The 12,349-nt window shown below is 43.7% G+C and overlaps 1 protein-coding gene across 1 annotated transcript in view; it reads left to right on the forward strand.

Moving 5' to 3' along the window:
* The window catches only part of HMCN1 (hemicentin 1), a 563,772-nt gene that overhangs the window by 114,374 nt on the left and 437,049 nt on the right, over positions 1-12,349 (forward strand). The window contains exons 15-19 of the mRNA XM_088453882.1: positions 45-158; positions 242-400; positions 2,212-2,394; positions 6,011-6,106; positions 6,675-6,802. Coding sequence (XP_088310008.1) covers positions 45-158; positions 242-400; positions 2,212-2,394; positions 6,011-6,106; positions 6,675-6,802 — 680 coding nt within the window. The remainder of the gene's footprint in view (positions 1-44; positions 159-241; positions 401-2,211; positions 2,395-6,010; positions 6,107-6,674; positions 6,803-12,349) is intronic.

The raw sequence follows: 12,349 nt of genomic DNA on the forward strand, positions 1-12,349 counted from the left end.
CAATCTAAATTCATAGAAACGTTGTCATATTCCCGGTTTTCTAGAGGCTCCTGTTGTAAAAGTCGTGAAGAAAGAGATGTTGGTGGCAGCTGATACAGAGACTATGATGCAGTGCAAAGCAACAGGTGTTCCCGAGCCTCAGGTGCACTGGTTCAAAGGTACTGGAGTAAAATATTTGTGCATTAAGTTTTATATAATTCTGTATATACTTTAACATTCCTGGAAATGTTCTTTCATCTAGGTGATGTAAATATAAGTACATCATCACAAATATCTATTGATAATCTTCTTGGAACTTTGAGAATTAAAACAACACTGTATTCAGATGAGGGAGAATATACCTGTGTGGCAGCTAATGAGGCTGGGAAAGCAAATGGAAAAGTTATCCTCTCTGTTGGCTGTAAGTCCATTTGTTCTACATCTATATCTTTGTCAAAGCACTGTAGCTTTCTAGTATGAAAATGGGCTAAGGGACCGCAGCAACTATCAGGGCAGAATTATTAATAGAGCTATGAATAGTTTTCAATGTTTACATAATCGGAGAGGGAGAGTGCATTCATGTGTGATAACAGATTGAGGGGTCTATTCATGATGTTAATTATCGGGGTCTGAACGGACCCTGATAATTAACATTCTAATTCGCTGTGGCCACCGAAGCAATTCAGCATTGCTTCGGCGCGGTGGCAGCTGATGTGAAATCTTCTGCCCCCGCGAGCGGCTTCGGAGCAGTGAATCTTTTCACTGCAGTGACAGCGGTGCACATGCGCGACCTACAGGTCACGCATGCGCACAAGAGCCCAAACATCCGGCGGAAGGAGTCGGACAGGGGCGGAGGGACCCAAAATCAGCTGCCACCGCAAGCGGCTTCACTGTTCCTATTCGGAGCAGTGAATCTTTTCACTGCAGTGACGGCGGTGCGCATGCGCGACCTACAGGTCACGCATGCACACAAGAGCCCCAGCGTCCGGCGGAAGGAGCCGGACAGGGGCGGAGGGATCCGAAAGGTTCCCTTCTTGCAACCCGGACCTACTTCCCATAGGGAAGAGCAGGTTGCGAACCCCAAGCGGGGGTATTCGCCATCTGAAAAGCCGGCGGAAAGGTAAGTATCGCCAAAAAACGGGAATTTTTGGGAAATATTCCAGGGTACCCCCAATTTTACCTGCTGAAGGAAGTCGGGGGTTTCTAATAGCCGCAGCAGGTGCATATTTGCTGCTGTGAAGAAGTGGTGAAGAATAGCACTTAGATTTTTTTTTCGGAAAAATAACTATTCCTATCAAATTTGGGGTACATGAAAAATGGGGTAAGCATTTTTTTAAGTCCCTAAAATGATTTTTTAAAATTCAGCAAAAATGCACCTGCCGCTACTCCCGCAATGAAGAAAAAACCTGCCTCATACTTGGGAACCTCTCTGAATTTAATTAGGCTATTTTAGAAGTGCGTTCCCTATTTTTTTTTTTTAAACCCGAAAAATTAAAGTTACGTTTTTGGGGTGTCCCGATTTTTTTTTTTTACTTTTTTGACACATTTTTTTTAAGCCTGCACCCCTAAACCCCAATTCTGCACTTTTTTTCTGCATGTAAAACATGGTGAAAACTTATCTCCCTTTTTTTTTCAAAGACTTTTCACACTGGCGAAAAGTCTTTGAAATTGAATACGGGGATAATTGAAACATAACGTCATCGGCGATAATTTATCGCCGATTCCGACTTTTTGCAGCGAAATTGAATATGGCCCATAGACTCTCTTATTTTGTTATATCTATCAATTAATTGTTATACTGCTCAAATCATTGTTTTAAAGGTAGATTACAATAACATACATTTTTAGATACTGTCATGAATAATGAGAACAAATTGTGTGATTCTATTTTGAACTTGAAGAAAATATTTTTTAACTATAAATAGGAAGCCTTTTCTTTTGCCTTACTGTACTATATGTTTACATCCCAGTCAGGGACACATCAATTATCATCTAAATAATGTGTACTCGTCTAATCTATTCCATTCTTCCATTCAAGACTTTGCTGATTAGTCTGTTAATGAGTTCAGTATTGATAAACATGCATAACGTCAACGTATTATGTCACAGGGTATTTAAGTCATTCTCTATTTGTCTTTGTTTTATCCAGTACCCCACAAGTAATATTTCTTCCCACCTGTAGCTTTATATAGCTAATTATTCATATTTAACAGAATGAAAACTTCTTTCCAGCTGCTCCTGTGTTCACAGAGAGCCCAAGTGATATAGCAATGGATATAGGCTCAGATGTGACCTTGCACTGTGCTGCTCGGGGATTCCCAGAACCGAAGATAAAATGGACAAAATTAAATAGCACATCCAAACATTCAAAGCCACTTATGCATAACCAGAAGACTGGAACTCTGCAGATTACTAGTAAGTATACATTCTCACGTGTGTAATTATATCCCATTTATCACAAACACTGGGGGTCATTCAGACCCGCTCGCGAGCGCAGGACGCTCGCAAGCAGGTCGATGTTGCCCCACTGCGCATGCGCACGACGGAGGGAGCTCCGTTGTGCGCATGCGCGAGACCCGGATAGCGACGGGCTCTCTGTCGCTCCGGGTCTCGCACCAAAGGGGGCGTGCTGTCGATGTTGATTGACAGCACGCCCCCTTTGGTGGGTGTGCCGGGGGCGTGGCTGCCAGACGGAGGCGTTCCCATGGGAACGCCTACCGTCTGAAGCCGGCCCCACTGACATCACTAGTGATGTCAGTGGGAGTGATTTTGGCTCTGATAGAGCCAAAATCTCTCCAGGGCTTGCGGCAGCAAGACCCTACCGCAGGGTCTCCATCGCAAGCCCAATGGTCGCGATGGTCTTGACCATCGCGACCATCATCATGGACGCTCGCATAAGCTGTGGGTGGTCAGAGCGTTCAGCTCTGAAACAGGCCCTCTGTACATACAGTAAAGCATAGCAAAGCATCACACATTCAAAACTTGTAGTGATTTGAGGGGAGATGTACTAAGCCTTGGAAAGTGAAAAAGGTGAAGGCTTCCTGGCTTTCCAAACCAACCAACCAGCTTCTAATTGTCATTTCATAGATTGTGCTAGATAAATGACTATTAGAAGCTGACTGGTTGCTTAGGGCAACTTCTCCATTTAGCCTCTTACAAAGCTTGATACATCTCCCTGGATCATATGTCTATCTCCAACCAATTAAGATGTATCACTTCTGTTACTTAAAGTAGGAGACTGAAATATAATTAGACCAGAGTGTCCCAACTGTGGCTGATGCATTATAAAAGATCCAACTTGTGGGACTTAAGAGGCCTATCCATTAGCAGATCTTTCTGAAAGACAAAAGATTTATCTTTTGAAAATTCCTAGGGCTGCTGTGAAAGATATCTGTCATGTACATGACAGATTTTTTCAAACAACGAACGATATTGCATGACATCATTCAGAGAGTGGATTTTTTTCTATATGTTTTTATTCAATTTCATTAAAAAACCGTTCTAACACACCCAGCACTATCAAAAAAGATAGATTGTGTGGGATTGTTTGTGCATAAATGTGCATAAAAGACAGAAAGGGTCTATTTTTCTAATGTAACCCCTGTCCTATCTACAACAGTTTGCCATGTACATTTTAATAGATAGCACTAACCTCTTCTGCGGCTCTTACCTTTATTTATTGGCCTGCAGTAATGACTCAGTTAGCTCTGGCCAGCCTCCACAGCTATGTCACCTTGCTGATGTTATTGGGCAGTAACAAATGAAGCAAGGTAGTGAAGAAGCCAGACCCAATATGGCCACTCCACTAAATTACTGGAGAGTGAATATAGGAAATAGTTATATAAAGAATAGAGGTTTTCTTTGCAAAATAGATATTTTGCGTCTATTTTGCATAATTTACATTTCCAGCAGTTTATTTTGTTTAAGAAAAATCCTGTAAGTCCCTTTAGTTGCTCTCCCGCTTTCTAACCAATCTAATGTACTGCAAGCCACACTCTACAAAATAGATTTTTTAAATATGTGAAAATAATGGGGTAGATAGCAAACAAAATCTAATGAGTAAAGTAAATACAGTTTTATGTGAGTTTATATCCAAGAAGCAGAACACCCGTTCTAAACTTATTAAACTCTATTGCAGAAAGAAGCCACAAGCTAGGTTTCAAATCATTACCATCCCCCTTAGGTCATTCTCTGAATTCTTGCTATTCTGACTTTTAAAAAGTGACATTAAAAAGTAATTACAATACTATACCTTCAACCTACTTACAGTACATGGATATATTGTTTATATAATAATAGCTATTACTCGTTTTCTTTAGTTGGTGTAGGATGTGCACATTTTGTATGTTCCTAAAATTAAATTGGTTGAATTAATTAAAATATAGTGTTCTGAATGTGAAAATCAGCTACTGTACATTATATGGTAATGGTAAACATTTTTGTGGTGATCACGGTTGTTATAAGCTCACTATATTACTCAGGTATATCAGTGAACTGTGACTTAACAGCAGTGGCGTAACTAGGGTATTTGGAGCCCAGGGCAAGTTATAAAATGGAGCACCCCCCTCCAAAGTATGTTCGCACCAAAAAAGTTCTCGTGGTCACATACCACAACTGGCGTAGCCACTGAAAAATGGGGGGCTGGTCAACATGACACACCACCGTTTCTCATCACTATGGGAACATTCCTATCCATTCAATATGCATCTTAATGCCCCCAGTAGTAGTGCCCCTCTTGCAATGCCCACTGTAGTAGTGCCCCTTATGTAATGTACCCAGTAGCAGTGCCACTTATGCAGTGCACCCCTGTAGTAGTGTCCCTTGTACAGTGCCCCCAGTAGTGCACCCTTGTACAGTGCCCCCAGTACTGAACCCTTATATAGTGCCCCCAGTAGTGTCACTTATCCAGTGCCCCTTATGCAGTGTCCTTTATACAGTGCCCTCAGTAGTGGTCCTGCCTATGCTGTGCCCCTTATACAGTGCCCCCAGTAGTGCCCCTTATACAGTGCCCCCATTAGTGGTGCCCCCTATGCAGTGCCCCTTATACAGTGCCCCCAGCAGTATCCCCCCCTGTGCAGTGCCCCCAGTAGTGCTGCCCATTATATAGGGCCCTCAGTAGTGTTACCCCCTATGCAGTGCCCTCAGTAGTGCCACTTATAAAGGGCCCCCAGTAGTGGTCCCCCTATGCAGTGCCCCTTATACAGTGCCCCCAGTAGTGGTCTCCCCTATGCAGTGCCCCCAGTTGTGGTCTTCCCTATGCAGTGCCCACAGTAGTGCCCCTTATACAGTGCCCTCAGCAGTGGCCCCCCCTATGCAGTGCCCCTTATACAGTGCCCCCAGTAGTGCCCCCCTATGCATTGTCCCCAGTTGTGCCCCTTATACAGCGCCCCCAGTAGTGGTCCCCCCTATGCAGTGCCCCTTATACAGTGCCCCCCATAGTGGTGCCCCCTATGCAGTGTCCCCAGTAGTGCCCCTTATACATTGCCCCCAGTAGTAGTCACCCCTTTGCAGTGCCCCCAGTTGTGGTCCACCCTATGCAGTGCCCCTTACATATATAGAACAAAGACATACACACAAAAAAAACACACTTACCTGAATCCCTGCTCCTGTGCCCGCCGCCGTCCGCTCCTCCGTCCTCCTGCTCGGCATTATGAAAGAGATATAATGACATCATAACATCTCTCCAATCACCCACTGCGTGAGCCGGAAGGTGAAGCTCACTCATGAGCTCCTGCCCGGCTCCGGACGTGGGTGCAGCAGCTAATGAGAGTCTGTCTGACTCTCATTGGCTACTAAAACAAGCACACTGCCTCCGGGTAGTACGAGTGTACTACCTGGTGCTGGAAGTGGTGTTTGTTACTGTGTAGTGTGGTCCGCACTACCCTGACTTGAAACCACTGTCCTGGACCGCGGCTGGCGGCATCCCCCTGCACTGACGGCGCCCAGGGCATGTGCCCTGCTCGACCCCCATGTTACATCACTGCTTAACAGCTGCTATTTGGTATACACATTTGGACTTTGTTTCATTTAGATCTCTGGGTCGGAGATGAAGGAACCTATCTCTGTGAAGCTGAGAATCAGTTTGGAAAAATTCAATCCCAAATCACTGTTACACTAACAGGATTAGGTAAGAAATTCTTACCAGAGGCATGAACTTTTGTAACTACCATATGGACTGATAAGAAATGCAGGATGTCAAAGCTACTGCTATATTTGTAATTTATAATACAGGTTGAGTCTCCCATATCCAAATATTCCGAAATACGGAATATTTTTAGTATGACCGAGATAGTGAAACCTTTGCTTTTTGATGGTTCAATGTACACAAACTTTGTTTAAAGCACAAAATTATTAAAATATTGTATACAATTACCTTCAGGCTGTGTGTATAAGGTGTATATGAAACATAAATGCATTCTGTGTTTAGATTTGGGTCCCATTCCCAAGATATTTCATTATGGTATGCACATATTCCAAAATACGGAATATTCCGATATCCAAAATACCCCTGGTCCCAAGCATTTTGGATATGGGAGACTCCACCTGTATACAAATATAACCCAATTCTTTGAGTACAGCATATTTGTATATATAAATATCAACCTGGTCTTGTTATAGGTTTTGTGTCTCTGTGGAACGTTGATGAAAGTAAACTAATCATTCTTGTCATTTAATTTAAATTAACTTTTTCTTAGTGATTCCTGTAATTGGAGAGAGCCCTTCCGTAGTGAGTGTTATTGAAGGAAACCAGATCACCTTGCCATGCGTTATCTTAGCTGGAAATCCTCTTCCAGTCAGACATTGGGTTAAGAACAACATATTAGTAAGTTTCATTAAGTATCATTACTGTTCAGTTATAATCCATTATTTGCAAACAATGGAGACGTTCATTTACTTTACAGGTAAACTAAAAGAAATTAAGGCTAATCATGGGACAGCCAGGAAAAATGTACTACAAACACAGCCCAGCACAGATTGACATTCACACAATACGCATCACACTCCAACTCTTCTCATAAAAAGCAAAGTCATAATCAGACAAAGTTATCCCCCAAGCACTATACCAAACCCACTACACACCACACACAAACTATGATGTCATTACCACCTCACATCTGGTGCCCCTATGCGAAATGTTTGGCCCTCTTATGAAGGGGGAAGGGGTGGGGGCATGACTACATTGGGTGTGTGTGGGGGGGTGCATGGAATTTCTGGCCCAGTTGATAGATGCTGCGCTGCTAAATTTAGTGTACACACACTATGTTCAGGGGTGGCAGCACCTCTTTGGTAGAAATGGGCCTCAGGCAAGGCACTCTCTGGGTCCCTCTTTTTAGTACCCACCCCTTCTCCTAGCCCATGAACACATCTCTTCTATACCATAAGGAGAACGGCATTGCTCCACAAGCACATACCAAACAGAGAAAAATATGCAGGTGTGTGAGCTATCTCCCCTGAGAGATAAAGAAAATAAAGACAAGCGCTCAGAAGTCCTATGTTTGTACAATGGGAGAGCGCACAAACAATTAGAATGAAATACAATTTATCGTATAATAGCTAGTAGTCATGCATTAAAAGACAGTTTAAAAACAACAAGAATTAAAACAAAATAAAAAATTAGCAAAAACTCTGATATTGTGGCAATTATTCCCAATAATCACAGAGAATATTAGGTTGGAGGCACATGATGTGTCAGGCACAAGGATCGTCCATGTTAAAAGTCAGTGCTATCGATCTCTGAGTTAATGAGCTTCTCAGAGCTGTAAAATTAAAATTATGGATGACTAGAGAACCGGAGTAATTAGTTGGATTCTCTCTAGCAAATAGGACAGTCATATGCTATATAAGTAAAAAACAGAGATGGATCTCATCTCTATTAGACAGCTTTGTCCTGACCTTGGGATGGAACTTTGGCCCTCATTCAGAGCCGGACGTTAACAACAGTACGCTCGTTGCGTTCCGATGTTGACTAACCGCGCATGCGTCGGTGTTACACTGCGCATGTGCGTACGGCAGATTGCGAGCTTTTTTTCTCTCGTTCCTAAAATAGCGTACAGGAAGTGACATGTCAAATGTGATTGACAGAACAGGGCGTTTTTGGGTGTTCACGGGGGTGGAGATGGAAAAACGCAGGCGTGGCGAGGCGTTTTTGGGGCGTACATACATTAGCAGATGCGAACATCAAATGTGTTCGGACCGTCTCATACGTCACTGGAACATCCTCTTTCCCTTCAAAATGCTCGCACAGCTTAGGGTCTGGATTACTCGACCACATTGGCGATGGCCTTCTCCTCTGTCCCGGGACTCCACGATGTTGCAGCGATTAATCGCGGGTGGTCACAAAAGCAATTAGTGTTGTATTGAAAACCGGCTTGGTATGTGTTTGGAAAGCAGTTTATTGGGATAGCACAAAACCGTACGCAGGTGGAAATCATACCTGCTAATGTCAGGATTACACAATCAATTTGCGTACATTTTTTGGGTTTTATTTTGGCCTCAATTTGTTGTTTATGGCCCATTGTGACAATAATGTCATCATGTTTTAATTAGCTCCCCTTTTTTTTTTTACTGTGGAATTTGCATCGTTAGGTGAATTTTTAAACGTTCCTTCAAGAGGCCTTTTTTTTTAAAAAATGAAATTGTTTTTTTGGTCAGTTTTTGCCTTTAGGGCCAGGATTAAATGTAACCCATTTGTACAATAATGTCACAATACAATGTCAGATTTTTATCATAAATTTATTGTTTAAACACAAACCAATTGGCATAATATTTTGTTGCCTTTTTTTCTGGCAAAGATACTTTTTCACAAAAATAAATAATCAATAACTGCTAACATAAACGTACAAAAATAAATTAAAAACATTTCACAAGAAAGGAGAGGGAAGTTTTGACCAGAAAGGAATATGAGCCAAGCACAGAAGGAGTGTGGGAAAAGTCGCCATTGCTGTCACCGTTTTTTCGCCCGTTTGGATGGGGGAGGGTGGGCGCCAGACCGGGTCCGGGATGCCATCGGGCTGGCCTGTCCAGAGGCAGATGTTGTGGCCTCTGGACTAGGCACAGGGCTAGGCACATTTGGAGGATTGGCTGATGTTGTGCCAGAGGTGGAGGATCCTGATGTTCCGGCAGGAAGGGAGGTCGGCTCCACCATGTGCTGGCGAACGAGCTGCTCCAGGGCATCGGCGATGCGGATGTTGGCCCTGGTATTTTCCGCCAGGGCCTGACCAATGGTAACGTTGGCCGCAGCATTTTGCTCCAGGGCCTCAGCCACCCATATCAGACTGGCGTCCATCCTCTGCAGAATCTCCGTATGGAAATCCGATTTTAAATTGAGTTCTGTGAGGAGGCCCACTGCCTGCGAGGGGGCACGCCCTGGACTGGCTTCTGCAGGGTCCTCAGCCGGATGTACTGGTTCCTCCCCTGCAGAGCCAGCAGAAATTCTGCGGCCAAGGCTCCCCTCTGGAGCAGACTCATCCGCCTGTGTCTCTGTTGGAAAAATGATAAAAGAGTCACATTAGAATCTACATATTGGCACAATAGCATTTCAGAGTTGGTGACATCACAAGACTTACCTGGGCCAACATGAGGAGCCGCAAAGTCTGGCATGTCCGTATCCATGTTGGACACGCCAAACACCTCCACAGGCTGCACACACCCCTGTGCCAGCTCTTCTAAGTCTGTCAACTCCAATGACACAGGGGTGGGACCCCCACCTGTCCCCCTTGCATGCCTAGCCCTGTCGGCAAGTTTTTGCTTGAGACGATATTTGAAGTCGCCCCATCTGTGGAATGAAATTGGAACCATTATCCTTTTGTTTAAAATGGGGCTTGTTTATAGGGTGGGAAAGTGTTTACTTACCGCCTTTTTACATCCCGGGCTAAATGGACATAATCACCCACCCTATTGACAGCAACGGCGACCTCCTCCCACATTCTCCCCTTCTGGCTTTGGCTCATATTCCTGTCTGCCTGGGGCAGGATGTCAACACACTTCTGGATCAAAACCTCCATCTCATTTCTTGTGAAATGTGGCTGTCTTTTTTTTTTGGCAGCTTTGGCGGGTTGACTGGGGCCAGCAGTCTCTTCCATGTCATCGTCCTCACCTATTTGGGTAAATATGCTGATTTAGCCACTTCACAACTTGCACAATATTATGTTTGAAAATAATCATTGAGACAAAATGCATGAAGGCCTTACCGCCGGAATTTTGCCCATTGTTTCCCTGGTTTGAAGCCATGTCTCTGCTTCCAGCAAGAAATCATCCAGAAATTCTATGTGATTTCGTGACGTATTTATACATGCGTCCTTAGTTTGCGGCCGCATCATTGATTGTGCGTCCCTATGATTCATCCTTAATTTGTGCGGGAAAATAAACACTATTTATGGCTTGGTGTGTGTGGATTCGAGGTTGCGTTGTTGGATTATTGGCGGTTAAGTTGTTTGGAGTTTGTGGTTTACGGTTGGAGGATTTGGCGGATTTTGGCATTTTTTGGGTTTGCTACAGTTTATTTTTTTATCCGTTCGCATTTTTGTTGTTTTTTTTGGGCCTCGTTTCCTGATTTGGTAAGTTTGGTGAAGTCTAACTTGTGGCCAATTGGTGTCTACTTCTTGTTTTTAGTTTAATATTTTCAGCTTAACACTAATTTCATCTCTTTTAGCTTTTTTAGGTTTGCGTACCCAAAGACCTTTTTGAGGGAAATCTTTTATATTAGCTCTTGGTAAGTCCATTATTTTTCTTGCCTTTGCAAACTAATTAGCGCATTTTTCACTGTTGGTCTAGTGACTTGCATTTGCGAACTAATTTGCGCATTTTGGGATGCTTATTCATCATGTAAACCAGTTTTTGTTTTCCCTTTTCCATTTTTGGCTTACATTTGACCCCTATTTGACGTACGGTGTGCAATGTCGTTTTGATCGATGGCCAAATGTGTGTTTCGCCTATTTTATGTTTTGGCTTGCACCAATTTGACAAACATAAATTCACCCTGTAAATTTTTGATGTATAATTTTTGGCTTGTTTACAGTTTTGACGTATCATGACAATACCCCGGCATGTAAGCAGCTATCGATGGTATCATAAAGCTAAGTTGTTTTATGTTACTTTTGGGGTGGCTCAAAAGCCTTACATTGTAAACTTTGAATTTCAGGTAGATCTGGGTCGAATTGTTCTGGCCCTGCTCCTGGAAGCCGACCAACCTCAATCTCGTCCCAGGCATAGGCATCGTAGGCATGCAAGGCCCCTGATATTTCAAACATGTGTCACCCTTTTTGGAATGCCCGATGATGAGGTTTTAAGACGCTACTGTCTACCTCCCAAAATCATCATAGACACTCTCTCATTAATAGAAAGTGATCTTGAGCGGCAAATTGACAGTCCAACAGCAATACCACCACTGACGCAATTTATGGCGGTGTTACATTTCTGTGCCTCAGGATCGTTTCAGACAACGGTGGGAATAGTGGCGGGCATCTCCCAATCCTCCTTTTCCCGGATCCTGAGGGCAGTGATGGAGGCACTTTTCAAGCACCTCCATCATTTTATTAAAATGCCTTTGGATATGGGTGCCCTTAGTGTGGCCAAGGCCAATTTTTACCAAATAGCTGGCTTCCCACACATCATAGGGGTTGTGGATGGTACTCACATACCACTTCAGCCTCCAGCACGGCTGGAGGCAATATTTAGAAACAGGAAACACTATCACTCCCTGAATGTAATGGTGGTATGTGATGCCTCCCTCCAGATCCTGTCCCTGAATGCTAAATTACCAGGAAGTGCACATGACTCCTTCGTCATCCGGCAATCAGGGATATGGCAGAAATTAACCAACCTACAAGATGGTGATGCATGGCTTCTGGGTAAGTGGAGACCTTTAGTACATAACAATGTTAAGCTTGATGTTGTCTCTTATTTTTCACAGGAGACAGTGGATACCCTTGCATGTCCTGGCTGCTCACTCCTTATTTGGCTCCCACACCAGGCCCACAAAGTGAGTATAATTCCGCACTTACAGCCACCAGGCAAGTGGTGGAGCGCTGTATCGGCCTTTTAAAAGGCCGATTCAGATGCCTCCACAGCTCTGGTGGTGAGCTCATGTATTTGCCGGATATGGTGTCGAAAATTGTGGTCCTGTGTGGGATATTTCACAACATCGCCATAAGGAGTGGTGTTCCAATGCAGCCAGAGGATGCCTTACCTGAGGATGGCCCCCCCGAGGTTGGTCAGAGGTCAGTATGTGGGGGGGCCATACGCGATGATGTGGTGGCCAGATTTTTTAGGTAAGTTTTACCAAAACTACAGTGTTTATACCTAATGTGTTTGTGTTTGTTTGCGAACATCTAATTTATTTTTATTTTTTTCACCATCTTCTGTTTGTTCA

This window comes from Taudactylus pleione, unplaced genomic scaffold (genome assembly GCF_031769625.1).
Source record: "Taudactylus pleione unplaced genomic scaffold, aTauple2 ptg000602l, whole genome shotgun sequence".
In the NCBI taxonomy this organism is placed as follows: Eukaryota; Metazoa; Chordata; class Amphibia; order Anura; family Myobatrachidae; genus Taudactylus; species Taudactylus pleione.